The sequence below is a fragment of the Leptonychotes weddellii genome, chromosome 8, assembly GCF_054177405.1.
Source record: "Leptonychotes weddellii isolate Sample4059 chromosome 8, ASM5417740v2, whole genome shotgun sequence".
NCBI classification, from domain to species: Eukaryota; Metazoa; Chordata; class Mammalia; order Carnivora; family Phocidae; genus Leptonychotes; species Leptonychotes weddellii.
Window position 1 is genome coordinate 116660365 of NC_138376.1, and position 17320 is coordinate 116677684.

Here is a 17320-nt window from a genome sequence, read left to right on the forward strand (position 1 = left end):
CGGAGCCTCCCTCCCTCCCTGAAGCGTCTCCAACCTGTCCACTTCTCTCGCTGCCCCGGCCTCCAGCGTACCCTCCCACCTTGCCACAGTGGCTACTGCTAACACTCTTTCTTCCAGAATCCTTTCTCTGCTCAGCCACCCGAGAGCTCTGAAACTGAATCAGGTCCTGTTGCCCTCCTGCTTAGAGCTCTTGGGTGGTTTACCCTGATCCTCATTCTGGCTGGAAACCCTGCAGGATCTGGCCCTTCCCTGCCTCTTCTCTCATTCTCTCTCTCCCTGCCTCCCGATTTCATGTGTCTGGCTCCTTCTTGTCCATTAGGACTCATGTCCTTTAAATCTCAGCACCCTGGAGAGGCCTTCCCAGGCCACTGAGTCCAACACAGCCCCAGTCATGAGTCCTACCACTGTCTTGTCATTCTGGGCGTGGCACAGAGTATCATCCAAGAGTTTCCTACTTCTTTGTCCATCCATCCACCAGGATGGGAGCAGGACCTTTTCCACCTGGCTCACCACCAGATCGCAGCTGCCAGAAAGTGCTTCGCACATATTAGGTGCTCAGCAAACATTTGTTGAATAATTAAATGAATACTTACTATTTTTACTATATGGCTCCTAAAAATATATATTTGTTTAATAAATAAGTGAATGAAAATAAAAAACTTATAAAGAAACATGCTTTGCTTCCTCATAACACTTCTCCCTTAAAAATGAACATGTTACTATCATTATTGGGGATAATCAGCTTACTGTTTTAAATACTTATCTTTCTTTCATTTTTTTAAGATTTTATTTATTTATTTGACAGAGAGAGACACAGCGAGAGGGAACACAAGCAGGGGGAGTGGGAGAGGGAGAAGCAGGCTTCCCACTGAGCAGGGAGCCCAATGCGGGACTTGATCCCAGGACCCTGGGATCAGGACCTGAGCCTAAGGCAGACGCTTAACGACTGAGCCACCCAGGAGCCTTTCTTTCTTATCTTTCTTAAATTAAAAATTTTATCTTTCTTAAATTAAAAATTACCTACACCTTGGGCACAAGCACAATCTTGTGCTCTAGTGCTCATGTTCGGATACACTTGATTGTTACTCCCATAGCGGACTTTCAAGGGTTACTGTGCTGCAGGTTGCCGGGAGACTGGTAGTTCTCAGTTCTGCACGTTAAAATCTCCTGGGAAGATTTTTTTTTTTTTAAGATGTTATTTATTTATTTTAGAGAGACAGAGAGCAGGAGTGCAAGCCGGGGGAGGACCACAGGCAGAGGGAGAGGGAATCTCAAGCAGACTCCGCACTCAGTGCAGAGCCCAACACGGGGCTCGATCTCAGGACCCTACCATCATGATCTGAGCCAAAATCAAAAGAGTTGGCCACTCAGTCGACTGAGCCACCGAGATGCCCCATCATAGTTTTTTAACTAAGTACTTAACTCTGTGTACTGTATCATAGCCATAAATATTAGGTGAGCATGTGTGTCTCTGTGTTTCAGTGTCTAATAATGATGTTCGACAAATTTGTCCATTCAGACTCCAGACTAGGAGTTTGAAAAACAGGGCTCTAATACTGCTTTAGTGACTAATTCACGGTGAGGCCGTTAATTTTAAATTAAAACGCTGCTGACCTAGTCCTTAGAGTGGTTATCTCAGGAACAGTGAGGTGTTTGTGCTGATCTGGCCACACCCTGTCACCTGTCCCTCACCAGAGACCAGTGTTTGGTGCTTCTCAGACCGAGGGCCTCACTGAATGCCGCAGTGTGTAGACCCAGGGACGGAGGCTGTGACCTTGTCCTCACAATACTGTCCCCAGCTCCACTAGCTTACCACAGGCAGCCACGTTCCCGGACTGCAAGGGGAGGTGATGGAGACTTGAAGTTCTTCTAAACAGTGTTTTCTTCAGAGCTTTTAAAAGGTTTATCTGGACAGAAGTGAGAAGTTAAAGAGAGGTATACAGATCTAGACACTAGACACACACATGAAAATATCCATAGGCACCTACGTTTGGATTTCCTATTGCCAGCTTTATTTCCACAGACATTTGTGTGACCTCATCAGGACCCTGTCATTGTGCCTCCTGAGGACTCTGGGAAGAAAAGTAAATAGAGAACTCACAGAATGGCTTTGATAAACTCTGTCTTTTTCATTCTCAGAGATGATTTTCTTTCACTGCCTTTCTTCCTGCTTTTGTTCAGCTCTCTCGTCTTTGAAATATGTTCGGTTAGCAGCCCATCGTGGTTCGTGGGAATTTTCCATGGCTCCCAGCCTTCCCCCCACCCCCACTCCCTGCCTCCCCCTGTCAGTAAGAGGGCAGCCTCTGTTTTCACAGGTGGAACCAAGGCCTCACAGACACACCCCAGTGGCCCCGGCTGGGCTCGGAATAAAACCCCAACATTGTAACGCATGTGGATAAATTCCCTTAGATAGGGCTACAGTCTGTTCTCACTGACAAAGGAAAACTAGAAATGGCATTTAAAATGAAAATATCGACCGATTTTCTTTAATGAATTAAATCTAAAAGTTTTGATAATTCCTTTATATTGAGGTTGATTTGGTGTTTTGTTGTTGTTGTTGTTTTTGCCTTTTTAGTAAGAATTACTCTAGCATTGTACCAAGAGTGAAAATTTTCTTTGCTTTTATTGTCTTAATACTTACCAGATTTTTAATATGTAAGCCAGTTAAACAATGAGAAAGACTTAAAACAGAATTTGTAAAAATCAGAAGAACAAGTTTATTATTGTAGATATAAAAACGAGCTATAATGAACGTAAACCTTATGGGATTGTCCTTCCATACTACACAGGTCATTAATTTTATTGATTTTTTTTTTTTTTTTTGCTTTCTTTAGATTTTTCTTGAAGTGATTGATTTCTCAATGGAGGAAAAAAAATAAATTTAAATAAGCCTCTTAGACCATTGGGGTTCAATTCTATTCTTTAAAAAATAAATATATATAAAATGCAAAATACTGTCAAGTGAGGTAAATAGTTTACTTCATAGTCAGTGAGGCAGCTAATGAGTGCTTTATCAAAATTATAGTAGGAAATAATCAATCCTTATAGGTTTTTCTCCCTAGTTCAGCATTTAGTGTAGAATGACACTGTTGTAGAATATACCAGGAATTTGGTCCTTTGAGAGAGTCAAGGTGTTTTCTTTTTCTTTGAGAGAAGTTGCACACTGAATATGCAGTATTAATAAAAGCAGAATGGCTTCAGTGAGTCTTTAAATACCAAGACTCACCATCTTGGTTCATTCCTCCCTTTGTCTTTGAGGGTTTTAATTTGTTCTTCAATTTCTGTAGGGGACACCTGTCTTTGTGCATGCTGGCCCCTTTGCTAACATCGCCCACGGCAACTCTTCAGTGTTGGCTGATAAAATAGCCCTGAAACTGGTTGGTCAAGAAGGATTTGTAGGTAAGTCATTTCTGTTAAATTTAGTTGTAGAATATGGAAGAAATCTAAAAGTTGATGACTGAACAAGAGCGCTGTCCATTCTGACTCAAAATATATTCTTTTAGACCGACCTTTCAAAGATGGTCTCAATATTGGAAAAGCACTATGGTCTCGTCTAGACTAGTAAAATGATGTTGTGTTTGAACTGTTGATTCGATGTCAAGTACCCATGGGTTTGCATATGAGCTCGGACACTTGCTGCTAGAGTGATTTTGGACACATTTTAATGACCTCTGAGCCTCAGTCTTCTCATCTATAAAATGGTGACTGCAATATTGTAGCAAACCTTATGGAGTTATTGTGAAAACCAAATGAGATTATTTATTGATTCAGCCAATATTTACTGAGGACCTACTATGCACAAGGCATGCTACTCAGAGCTGGAGATACACAGTGAGGAAAACAGACCCAGCCCTGCCTTCATGGAGCATACTGCCTAATGCTGTATGTCATTAATAGAAGAAGTGCTCGTTAACTGTTAGCTGTTATTAGCAGTCGAAATCAGTTTGCTCTTCCTCAAATTGGAGTATGTTTTTGTGTCGAGTGGAGGGGAGATTCCCAGCCATTAGACTTGGAAATTTTAATTGGTAGGACTTCAGACGTTGCGCTGCAAAGGTGTCCTTTGGTGGCACCTGCTGGTCTTCGGTTTTCGATGGAAATTCCAGTCAGGAAGAAGGGGTAGCTGCCATAGAGTTTGCTCTGTCAGGGCTAGTCCCAGTCCCACCCGTGAGGTGGAAGCAACAAAGGGCAAACAAATAAGGATTCTTGGAATAACACCATCATTTGACATCAGACAGACCACAGTGGCAGATTTTTCACATGCCACCAGGTAATTTCCACTCGCCACATTCGTGCCTGTAATCATCAAGTCTAGCAGTTGCTTCTTTCACACTAATCATCAGCCTTGTAATCAAACTCAGAAGTGAGTTATTTTACTAGAAAAGATTCTACTGGGCTAAAGAACTTAGCACTGCACTTTTATGCTCAGCCATTATAAAGTTCACTCAGGGTTGTTGAGACCGTTTTTAAGAATTCCCTATAGACATGCAGTCAGGATCCAATGAGAATTTATGTAGTTCATTCCTCAAGGTCTGTATTGTATAGTTCTTGTGTACTTTGCTGCTTTGGTACGGAATCTACTATGAGAGTGGCTAGACATGCCATCTAAATGGATTTGCTCCATTGATCACAGCATAACTGTAGAGCTAATGGACCAGGAGTCTGGGAAGGGCAGGCACTGAAAAGTTGGGTGCTTATGTGAAGTGGTGGTTCTAATGCATCAACTCCACAAATGAAAGAGCTTCTAGAAGAAAACACTCTATTATGTGCTGACAGAGCTCTCTGCTCCTGTGCCAATCCTTACTTTGTCCGTATACATTTACAGAATATGTGTTATCGTGGCAAAGCATCTTTAAAGGTATAGGCTGATGATGTATGCAAAACATACTGGCTTTCTGTGTGACCTTGGACCATCCATTAGCCTCTCTGGGAGTGTCCCTGGTAGACATTCTCATGTGAAAAAGGCGAAATGAGGAATTGCGTATGGATGCGCAGCCCTGACCCTGAGATCAAAGCTGTGGGATCATAACCCTACCTGGTAGTGTGACCTGAAGTAAGTTACCTAGCTTCTCTAGGGTTCAATTCCCTCCTTTTGTAACTGCAGTATTTTAATGAGTAGTATCAAGTGAGAAATGGCTGTGTAAACCATGGCAAACCAGTCAAATGTCAGTGATTTTGCTAATGCTTTCTATGATCTCTTCCAGTCTAAGAGGGTGTAGGTGGGGGGGGATTCGGTGACAGAAATCTGCCCACTGCCGGATGGGTTAGGGTGCTAGCTCTAGAGTCAGAGTAACTGGCTCTACTCCTTTCAAGTTGTGTGACATTAGGCAACTTAACCCTTCTTAGCCTCAGTTTCCTTATCTGTAGAATGGGGCTTTAAATAGAACCCTATTTAAACCCCATAGGTTTGAACGAGGTTTGAATGAGACTGCTTGCTAAGTCCTGGCACAGCACCTGACACATGGCAAGACTCGGTGATAATTCTTAGCCACTTCTCATTATTACTCTCCCCATCATTGATCCTTGACTAATAAAGGTTAAATTTCCCCTTTTTCATTTAGGGTTCTTTTTTTTGTGGGGGGAGTGATTTTATTTTTAACTGTGGTAGAATACATCGAACAAAGTTTATCATTTTAACCATTTTTAAGCACACCATTCAGTAGTCAAATACTTTTGCGTTGGTGTACAACCATCACCACCATCCATCTTGCAAAACTGAAACTCTGTACCCATTAAACAACAACTCCCCACTCCCATTCCCCCAGCCCCTGGCAACCACCCTTCTACTTTCTGTCTCTGAGTTTTTGACTCTTCCTCATATCGGTATTTGTGCCCTCCTGTGACCGGCTTATTTCACGTAGCATAATATCCTCAGAGTTCACCCATGTTGGATCATCTGTTCAAATTTCCTTGGTTTTCAAGGCTGAATAATGCTCCAGTTTATGTATGCCATGTTTTGTTTATCCACTCATCTGTCTGTGAACACTTGGGTTGCTTTCACCTTTCGGCTTTTGTGAATAATGCTGCTATGAACGTGGTACGCAAATAACTCATGTTAGTTTTAATATAAATAAAGATCGCGCTTCGTTATGTATAACTGTGTGACAGCAGTGACTTGCAAAATATGTGTAGACTCAAGGCCCATAATGTTAAACTCTCACGAAGGAGGTACCCTAATGCCATGGCTGCACTGGAATGTGGGAAGCAAAGCCAAGGTGTTGAACTGTGGGAGCAGGGCATGATCAGGAAACAGTGCTCTTACCCCCCTTGCCTGGTCAAGCCTGGTCTGTGGGCTGCATTGGATGAAATTTCAATTAATAGCTGGTTCCTCTAAACATTGTTTTAAATTCTTCTAATCCCTTTCTGTCATAAGAATGGTCTCATTCTAATAAAAAATGTGGGTGTAGTCTTATATAAAATAACTCCAAATCTCATTCCAGTTTAAGTCTCTCCCATCTTGGGCCTGCATTTGGCTGATAATGAGAAGGGAACGGTAGCTTTTTCTCCGTCCCCCGTTACCGTGCACTTAGTCTGCCTCTGGCCCCTCTAGGGTTGAAGCTTGGACATTCGATGGTACCCGTCCAGCCTCTTCCAGCAGAGGACCCACACTCTTGGCAGAAACCCTCTGAGCAGTATCCCTTTGAGAAGGTCCTACTGCTAATTCAGTACCTGATCTCCAGGCACCACAGACCTTTGACCTGTGACCTTACCATTGGTGAGAGTGCAGTTACAACTCTCACCTGAGTCTCTGCTCCACTGCAGGGGCTGTTTCTCTTCAGCCTGCAGACTTGTAGTCATCCCCAACCCACCACTGTGCCCCTGCCTTAGAGGGACCTCCAGTTGTGCATTTAGAGCCTTACTCGTTAGCTCCATATCCTTTCCACTGGGATGTGGGCAGTGGGATTCTGCACATTGATAACTTGCTTTGAAGAAATCCTTTCCTGGCTTCTAACTTGATCAATCCTTTGAAAACTCAAGGTAGCTGTTGGGCTCAAGGATACAGAATCTATTTTCAAATAATGTCTTTGCAAATGCTGCTAGGTTTAGCTTCACCCTTTAGCATGAGAACAATTGACACTGTTTTGGGGCTTCAGACAAAAGTGAAACCAAAAGAGCCCCATTTTAACATCCTCCCACAGAAGTTAAATGCAGTAGACATAGGTTTATCTGAAGTCTGTGAGAGAATTTATGTCCTCAGAAAAGTCATTGTTTATAGAAGTCTGTGCCTCTTAAGATATAAAAAGCCCAAATCCAAAAGAAGATTGATAATTTGGGTTACATTAAAAGATAAATTCTGTATGATAAAAGATACAGGATTTCAAAAACAAGTGACGGACTAGGAGAAACCTTTGTAGAGGTAACAGACAAATGACTAACATTTGGAATGTATATAAACCACCAAGAATTATGGATTGATTTTTTAAGACAAGTAATCCAATAGAAAAATGGGCAAAGGATTTGAAAGGGTAATTTACAGAAAAAGAGCACCCTGACAGAATTTCTGGGTCAAACTGAAAATGTGCAAACAATCTAGCAACTTCAGTTCTATGTCATACCTTGGAAAAGAAGTAACTGAAGATTTATTTAAGTCCTTTGAAATAATTTACTTCAGTACACATGTATTGAGCTTCTGCTGTTATGTCAAGTAATATACGGTGGGAGCTGGGAATCAGAGATACAGGACATGTTTCTTAGCCTCCAGTCATTTATAAGGTGGTGTGAGGGATAAGCCCATAAACAGAACCTCAGTGGTAAGTGCAATGCACTTATGAGATTAAGTATCCTACTGATTAACGAAGAACCTTAAGAGATGATAGGCATCTCTTAGATAGAATTTTCCCAATACTATGGGTTTTGTGAGATATATTTAGTCTAATTTTTTGTTCTATCCCAACACACACAGGGAAGGAATTATTTTGTCTACTCTGCAATAATTATTCCAAGATAATGGGATCAATATTCCGTTTAGACTAAAAATATAGTGAAATTTATTTAATTACAGTTGACCCTTGAACAGTTTGATGGTTGGGGCACTGATCCCCATCCTGTGTAGTTGAAAATCCCCATATAACTTTTGACTCCCCCACAACTTAACTACTAATAGTCTACAGTTGATTAGAGCCCAATCAATGACATAAACAGTCAGTTAACACATATTTTGTATGTTATGTATATTATATACCGTAACCTTAAGATAAAGCAAGCTAGATAAAAGAAAATAGTATTTTTGTTTTTTAAAGATTGTGGTGGTAGAGGGAGAGAGAGAATCTCAAGCAGACTCCCCAGTGAGCGCAGAGCCGGACGTGGGGCTCCATCCCAGGACCCTGAGTTCATGACCCGAGCCAAAATCAAAAAGAGTCAGCTACTGAACCTACTGAGCCACCCAGGAGCCCCAAGAGAATATAGTATTAAGAAAATCATAAGGAAAAGAAAATACATTTACAGTACTATACTGTATTTATCAAAAAGAAAATCTGAGGGCGCCTGGGTGCCTCAATCGGCTAAGCGTCTGCCTTCAGCTCAGGTCATGATCCCAGAGTCCAGAGAATGAGCCCCTCATCGGGCTCCCTGCTCAGCAGGGAGCCTGCTTCTCCCTCTCCTCCGCACTGTGCTGTCTCGCTCTCTCTGTCTCTCTCTCTCTCTCTAATAGATAATCTTAAAAATATATACACACACACACATATATATATAAAGAAAGAAAATTTGTATATAAGTGGACCTATCCAGTTCATACCCATGTTGTTCAGTTAACTGTAATTGCACAAATTTGTCAGTCTAGACCAAAATAGCCCCTGAGAATTTGGGGGTAAAATGCTGTGGTCCCCGTGATAGCTATTTCTATTCCTCCTTTAGCCAGCAGTCCTCATGGGAGTCCACTTAACCTCCATTCACTGCTGTAAAAGCAAACATTTCTTTGGCATCAAATCCTAATCATGTGTTATTTTTTAAAAAATAAGAAGAAAGAAAAGGAAAACAACATTGAGTTTCTAGGCTTTAATAAATTATCTCATTTTTAAACTATTTGTAAGGATTTCAAACTTACACATGATCCTTGGTTTTTTAAATTTGCTTTCTGTTTTCTTAATTTGGTTTGGATTCCCATTTCGAATGAATACCTTTCCTTCACTCTGGAATTCAGCATACACTTGTACGCGTTTAAGCTAGGAGTTCTTAACTGGTAGCTACCAGCCACCCCTCCCATGATTAAATACAGAATTCTATACGTACCTATATGGTTGGTTGGTTGTGTTTTTTTTCTTTTTTTAACAAGAGAAGGGCTCCATGACTCTCGTTAGATTTTTCAAAAGGGTCCATGATCCAAAAAAGATCAAGACCCAGGGTCTCCTCATAGCCTAAGGGATGCTGTGTGGCATTTCCCCATACTTCCTTTATAGTGACCTATACGAAGCTTTGGTGGCTTTTAACGTTCCACTTACATTTGACATTTAGCATCCTCTTCCAAAGTGCTGGGCAAGACGTTGCCTGAATTGAGTGAGTCTTCTCCTTGGCATCTGCAGAGAGCGCCACTGACCTGCCCTGGGTTCTCCCCAGGCTGCCTGGGTACATAAGCAGAGCAGACTGTGGGTCAGGAGAAAATGTTAGACCAATGCCTGGTGGTTAAATCATGCACTGAGCTTCGCCCTGAATGTTTCAGGATTAGGGTTTCGAGATCAGAATAAATAACCATGGTCATTCTAAGACAAACTGAGGGGGATTGGGCGCAAAGGCTCGTTAATATTTTCATTACAAATGCTGCCATTCTCTGAGCGGTTCCTGAGCTACAGACCTGTGTTCCAAACCAGCCATCACCTGCATTCTCACCGAAGCCTGAAACAGTTCTGGGGGGTGGGGTTGTTATCCTCGTTTTTACAGATGACCCAACTGAAGCCTAGAGAGATTACAACACGTGTCCTCTGTCACCCAGCCAGTAAGTGGCAGAGGGTGCAACCTCAGGGCCCCCTCCTGCCAAAACCTGTGCAGACGGTCAGTTGACCACTGTGCCTACAGTGATTTTCTCGTTTCTCTTTAGCTGGTTCCCACCCACTCCCCTGAAAAAACACCAAGTTTCAGATGACCTGTCTACAGGGGATGGCCACAACTTAAAATCGTACCAGTATAATTATACTCTGCCGAACTATAATAATGTCTGCCAACAGTGGTGGGATACTTTTGGGTTTTCTTTCATTTCTTTTTTTTTTGTAAATTATTATTATTATTATTATTTTTAATTTTAATTCCAGTGTAGGGGCTTTTTTTCTTCTTCTTCTTTTCTCCTGACTACTTTAAGAGATGTTTCTCCCTAATACAGTACTAATTAGAAGGTTATCTTGTTGAGTCACAACATCTTACTGCTCCCCTTACTTATCCACTGTCCTTTTGCAAAACGTTTAAATCTTGCTCCTTGGGCTTCAGGAAACCCTGCTCGCAGCTTCAACCAGTCACCGGCTTGTTGTCTGTTTCCATTTTTTATTGCCATCAAATTTTAAATATCCTTTCATTTCAGTAGAAGAGAACCAGACCAAACTAAAACATTCCTACAATTTCACCCACCCTTTAAAAAAATCTGACGTCAAGTGGTCTCCCAGCTTTCTAAGCTGGAATTCTCCCAGACCTCACTCTGTTTACATTATTTAGAAACACAGATCTCAGCCTAGGCTCTATTTTTGTTAGGATACTTCCAATTTTTTTTCCTCCAGTGATTGTATCCGTAATTAAATCAAGGACAAGAAGTGCAGAGGTGTCCGTCACATGCTAATCTTCGGGGAAACTACTCATCGCCAGTGGTGTTTTTTTTTTTTTTAAAGATTTTATTTATTTATTTGACACAGAGAGAGAGACAGCGAGAGAGGGAACACAAGCAGGGGGGAGTGGGAGAGGGAGAAGCAGGCTTCCCGCCAAGCAGGGAGCCCGATGCGGGGCTCAATCCCAGGACCCTGGGATCATGACCTGAGCCGAAGGCAGACGCTTAACGACTGAGCCACCCAGGCGCCCCACCAGTGGTGTTCTTTAAGCCTGGTATTCAGAAGCCCAGTCAGAGAAGGTGGTTTTCACTATTCCGGGAGTTCTGACATCTCTAATGTAGCTGGAGACCTGATCACATTCTCCCTCGTTCTCGAGGCTGGTCCTTATTCCACCCCACCTTTCTCTGCCCATGCTTCTGTATAAAGTCACCCTCCCCTCTTTCATCAGCTAGTCTTCTGCCCTTAAAAAACGTAAGTGGGGAAAAAAAGGTGAAATATACTGAGTATACAGTTTCCAGGAAAATATGCAGATTAATATAATAAATGCCTGTATTCCCATCATTCACTGAGTTGTGTTAAAATCATAACATCGCTATGTGCGCTTTAGTTTGTTGTTTGGTTTTGTTTTGTTTTTTTAATTTTATTTATTTGTTTGAGAGAGAGAGAATGAGAGACAGAGAGCATGAGAGGGAGGAGGGTCAGAGGGAGAAGCAGACTCCCTGCCGAGCAGGGAGCCCAATGCGGGACTCGATCCCGGGACTCCAGGATCATGACCTGAGCCGAAGGCGGTCACTTAACCAACTGAGCCACCCAGGCGCCCTGTTGTTTTGTTTTTTAAATAAAACATTCAACACAGAGTTGAGGTCCCTGTGAATCCCCCCCTGATCTCCTTCCCTTTTCTGCTTCTCTAGAGGAAGCCACTCTCCCAATTTAGGGATTATCATTTCCAGGCGTGGTTTATACTTTTATTCCATAAGTACGTATCCGCAAAAGATCTACAACAGAGATTCCTGGACCTTCTCCTTTCATGTAATGTCTCAGCAGTTTTTTCCTAAGGCATATGAGGCCAACAGAAATACCTAACACATCCATTTATTAAGTAGTTAGGTCCAAACAACTTAATGGATATTTATGTCTTGACACCTTAGTAGCTGCCTGAAAAAAAGAATACATACAAATTGAAAGGAAAGATATTATTTCATTTTTTTAAAAGATTTTATTTATTTATTTGAGAGAGAGAGAGAGCACATGAGAGGGGGAAGGGTCAGAGGGAGAAGCAGACTCCCCGCCGAGCAGGGAGCCTGATGCGGGACTCGATCCAGGGACTCCAGGATCATGACCTGAGCCGAAGGCAGTTGCCCAATCAAGTGAGCCACCCAGGTGCCCGATATTATTTCATTTTTAAATAGCCACCATAACTTATTATTGAGATGTGTGTCTTTGTTGGGCACTGAACAACTTCTCGGTCCTTGAGATTGGTGGACGCTTCAAAGTTCATTTCCTGTTCCCCAGTGGCTTTCACACCGTTCGTGCTCTTACTGCAGCAACAGTCAAAAATTTGGCTTCACAAACATATGTCATTGAAAGGAGTGTAGGGCGATAAAGTGGAAACCAGGAACTACCTCAGAGTAGAACTTGCAGGGCTCAACAGATGTCAAGTATTACCGAGCTTCCCTCCAAACTTGAAAACACCCCATGGCTCCTCCAAGTTCAGTGCAGTGGCTCAGGACAGCCCAGCACATCAATTTTGGAACCGCAGATATGCAGCATGTTTCTGTAGCATTTTATAGGTTTGAAAATTTTATGCATTAATAAATCTTACTATCTGCATTGCGCTACAAGAGAGATCAGCCAACTTTTTATATAGGCTTTGTGTGTCATAGCATCTCTGTGCAAATATTCAGTTGCAAAAAGCAGCCACAGGGAGCCCCGAAAAATGCAGGAAGGAAGCCGTGTTCCAATAGATTGATTTATTAATAGACTCTGACATTTGAATTTTACCTAATTCTCACATGCAATGAAGTATTATTCCTCTTTTGGTTTTTTTCCCCCAAACATTAAAAAATGTAAAAAAAAAAAAAATTAAAGACTATAAAAAAGTTGCAGGCCACCTAAAAGCAGAAGGCAGGCTATTTTTGTTCAAACTGACATTCCTGCGTTTATCCGAGTAGCTGTGATCAAAGAAGCCTCATCCAACCCGTAGTGAAGTCTTCCTTGGCATGAACATAGGCACATGCATTTGTGCGCTCTTCCTTCAGGGGCCCTGAGATTCCTTTCTGGTGTTCTGTTGCAAATAATGCTACCGGGAACATTCTAGTTTGTATCTCTGAGAATACGAACACAAGTCTCCGTGCAGCAGTCTTCGAGGGTCTGTTCCCAGGAGTGAGATGTTAGGTCTGAATATGACCACTTGGCCATTATGTGTTACAAGTATCTTCTCCTGTCTGTGCCTTGTCTTTTAAATGTGTTCATTGTACCTTTTCTTTTTCCATCCTTTCTGTTCATGATTTCTGCTTTTGGAGTCACAAAGATCATCGATATTGGCTTATAAAATGCTGCCTCTTACATGTAGGCCTTTAAATATCTCAAGATTTCTGTTCGTTTAGGGTGGCCCTTTTCCCGAAGTCATAACATTTGTGAAATTTTTTCCTCCTTGGTGACTCTTTCGGAGGTGGCTGTCAGCCCCAGCCCTTAAAAACAAACAAAAAAGGGCCAAGCAGGTTCCGTAGATTTAAATCAATCAGGAGCTCAGCTCCCCTCGTTCCATGCCCCGTTCAAGGTCGCTGCTGGTGGTGGGGCCTGCACTTGGAACTGCTCTCTAAGCCACCTACTCTGGCCAAGTGAGGGTCTCCCTCCTACTCCGCCTCCCCAGGGAAGAGCAGCGACCAGTTAGATGGTCTCCGGCACTGCTTGCCAGGTGCAGAGCCCAGGCTTTCTGCAAGGAGATCCACGCATCATCTCCCCCTCCCCCTGACTAGTCACCTCTTGATGCTGGACTTGCCTTGGCAGTGGTACCTGGTTTTTGGAGAATTAAGCTATCCTACTGCCTCTTCTAATTCTATGTTGTCCAGTTCTGAACATTTGTCATAAACGGTCCCGTGGGCCTTTGAAAAGAAGGTTTAATTTTATGGCCTATTTACTTTTCTGTTTGACAAGATACTTTGAATAAAACTATCTTAACTTTTGCAATACTTTCAGTTCATCTATTTGGTTATTATTTGTATTGCTGATATGGTCTCTAAATATAAATCAATCCAAAAGTGTTTTTGAGAATAAGGAAGAAATAACTTTCACTATAGAAGATGTCAAAAACTTCAGGTCTTTATGATCTAGCTCAGCAAAAAAAGGAGTATGTGATGATACCAGTTTTCTAGAATTGATTTGCAGAAGAATACAAAACATTTATCCCCTTTCTTGTGGGAAAGTAGTTGAAGAGTTTTTAATTAGAAGCCTAGTTTCTGTTTGTCTTTTTCCATGGTGCACATGGGATAGTAAATTATGAGAAGTCATGCCCCCCCACCCCATTTCTCTGCCTCTCCACGAAGTGCCCACCATCCTAAATTTTGTGTATTGATGATAAGACTTTTTAGTTATTGCTGCCGACTTACATGTATTTTGTATGTATCAACTCTGTCATAAATTTTTTTAAAAAATTTAGAAACAGGATTTGTTAATTAACAATCACCAGATTTTACAACCTGATCTTTCAGAGTTTTGGTGGAATTAAGTTAGAGTAATATTAAGTTACACTAATATTTTTTGTTTCCTGTTTTGGCTGATAACAGTTTTTAGGTCATTTTCTGCTACATATGCTGAAAATCAAGATAATGGAGATGATTTTCCATAGAGCAGCCAAATATAATAGATTGCCAGCTCCAGCTGCCTAGGTTTTTTATTTATTTTTTATTCAAGTAGAGTTAACATACAGTGTTGTATTAATTTCAGGTGTACAATATAGCGATTCAACAATTGTATGTGTTGCTCAGTGCTCCTCAAGATAAGTGCACTTCTTAATCCCTGTCACCCATTTAACCCATCCCCCCACCCCCCTCCCCTCTGGTAACCACCAGTTTGTTCTCTGTAGTTAAGAGTCTGTTTCTTTATTTGTCTTTTTTTCCCCCCTTTGTTTTGCTTCTTAAATTCCACTTATGAGTGAAATCATATGATATTTGTCTTTCTCTGGCTTATTTCACTTAGCGTTATACCCTCTAGGTCCATCCACTGTTGTTGCAAATGGCAAGATTTCATTCTTTTTTATGGTGGAGTAATATTGCATTGTATATATATCCCATCTTCTCTACCCATTCATCTATCGATGGACACTTGAGTTACTTCCATTATCTTTGCAACTGTAAATAATGCTGCAGTAAACCTAGGGGTGCATGTATCTTTTCAATAAATATCCAAAGAAAACTAAAACACTAATCCAGCTGCCTAGGTTTGAATTGCCCTCTGCCGTGTGCTGGACGTGTCCTTGGGTAGGTCACTTAACTTACCCAAATCACAGTTTCTCCAGTACCTATCACAAGGCTTATTCTGCAGATGACATGCAGTAATGTTGGAAAAAGTACAGACTCAGACCCACACGGAACAGTGGATGCCAGCTACCATTTCCACCTTAAGATGCTAAGGATCTTTACTTTTTAGATAACTCTTCACAAATACTAATTCAGTTTTCAAGTGAAGAATAGCTTTGTGAGTACACTTGATGAAACTCCTATGAAACTCGTAGAGGGATTTGAGTTCTGCCAGTGGGAAACACTGTTGCTTGTATCTCTTCTTATACAAAGGCATCCAGGACTATCCACACCAGGGATCTAAGAGATCTAAGGGGATTGGATTGCTTCAAATACCCTCCTTTCGGGTTAGGGAAATCCTTCTAGAAGGCCTTGTTCAAAATACTCTGTGGTTACCAGGGAGAATGCCGGATGCCCTGGAGCCCAGTGGATTCACAGGTGCATGATATCATTCCAGCATATCCCTGTCTTGCCTAAGCCTTGCACTATGGAATGCAAAAGAGCTCAAGAAACTGAAACTCAAAAATTGTTGAGAAACAATGCAGAGAGTCTTTGCAATGGCATTAAACAAGAAAATTAAAAACATACGGTCTGAAATTCAACTGGCATATTTAACATCTCAAATATACTCTGGTGCCAAAAGGGATGCTAATCAAAACATGAGGGATTCAGCTTCTTATTTGGGAAAGACCATCACTGCCAAGGGGAGAGAGGCAGGATGCAAATCATTTTGCAATCTGAAAAAATAGAGTAGCTAAGTCACGTAGGATATGCTACTTTTACCCGTCTTGCAGAGTCAGTAGGTCCAATACTCTTGCTTTTATTTCCCGGTGCACTTGTGTAAGAATTTCACCTAGGGGAAATGTAAGTATCTTGGGAACATCCCACATGTATGTAATATAAAACAAATACCTTTTGTTTGTTAAAGTAATATTCTAATCATCATAGAGGACTCAGAAACTTTTCATAAGAAGAAAATTCAAGTCCTATCCAGTATGTCCATACAGATATTTCACATTTTGTTCTAATCCTGCCCTTCTTCTATGCAGGCTTCCTTGTAAAGGACGTTGTAATCCTACTGAGATGAGTTACTCACTTTTATCTATTTATGTAGACCTTGTAGAGTCTATAGGTCCAACACTCTTCTGAAAAAAGGCCATTCTCCAAACTGTTTCTCTCTTTCCGCTGCGCCCACCCCCACCGTTCCCCACCGTGTAATCTCTTATTGGGGAATCTTCTTTCCGACATTCTGCTGGTCAGTTCTGAGTTTCATCCTGCTCAGCTCTTAGCCACATTGGGTGGGGCTTCTCTCCTCTTCCTTAAAGCTCTTTCTAAATGTCAGCCTCTCCTGGCTCTCCTCCCAGCTGCTATTTCCAGGGCTGTCCCTTTGTGGGAGCGCCCCATCTATATACAACTGTATCCCTAGCTTCTCCATAAAAAGTCATTAAATGTCTTCCCAATTCAGAGAACTTTATAGAGGCAGGGAAGGGAACAGTTCGTAACTTTTTCATCAATATTTCAATTACATTAGAAGATGTTCCGAGTGGTCAGGTGTTTGCACACATATGTAAGACTGAGTGCACAGGGTAGGCATGAATGCAGAAGGATTAGGTGTTCTTGGCCACTCAGATGTCACAAGTGGTTATTGGCATTGGTGACATGATCTTCTGAAAAAGCACACAACTCGTGGCAAAGTTAAGGCTAACCTTTCTTCATTGTTCACTGTTGTTTGCATTCCTTGAAAAATGGGCATATATTGATAGCTTGAAAAATATTATATTTCTATGTAAAACAAACTAGGGGGAAGGTTCTAGCCCCCTATAATCATAAGCAGGTTTTTCAACTACAAGAGTGTCTGGAGGGAAGATCCTGTGGGCAGGGGACAAATTTCCTTGGGACCACCCTGCATGTTGCAAGATGTCCAGCATCCTGGCCCCACCCACAGCTCCTCCCACTCACTAGGAGAACCAGATAGACCCCCAGGTGGTACCCCTCTGTTGGGCACTGACAATCCTTCTGCACCTCTGTTCTTTCATCTATAAAGCCAGGGAAAACCATGCATCT

At 41.8% G+C, this 17320-nt stretch overlaps 2 protein-coding genes across 3 annotated transcripts in view; both read left to right on the top strand.

Moving 5' to 3' along the window:
• Positions 1-17320, top strand: part of LOC102735769 (monofunctional C1-tetrahydrofolate synthase, mitochondrial) — a 560423-nt gene that overhangs the window by 74624 nt on the left and 468479 nt on the right. The gene's annotated exons all lie outside the window — the stretch shown is intronic.
• The window catches only part of LOC145723141 (monofunctional C1-tetrahydrofolate synthase, mitochondrial), a 120132-nt gene that overhangs the window by 11111 nt on the left and 91701 nt on the right, over positions 1-17320 (top strand). The window contains exon 4 of the mRNA XM_081829160.1: positions 3288-3399. Within this exon, the coding sequence (XP_081685286.1) occupies positions 3288-3399 (112 nt within the window). The remainder of the gene's footprint in view (positions 1-3287; positions 3400-17320) is intronic.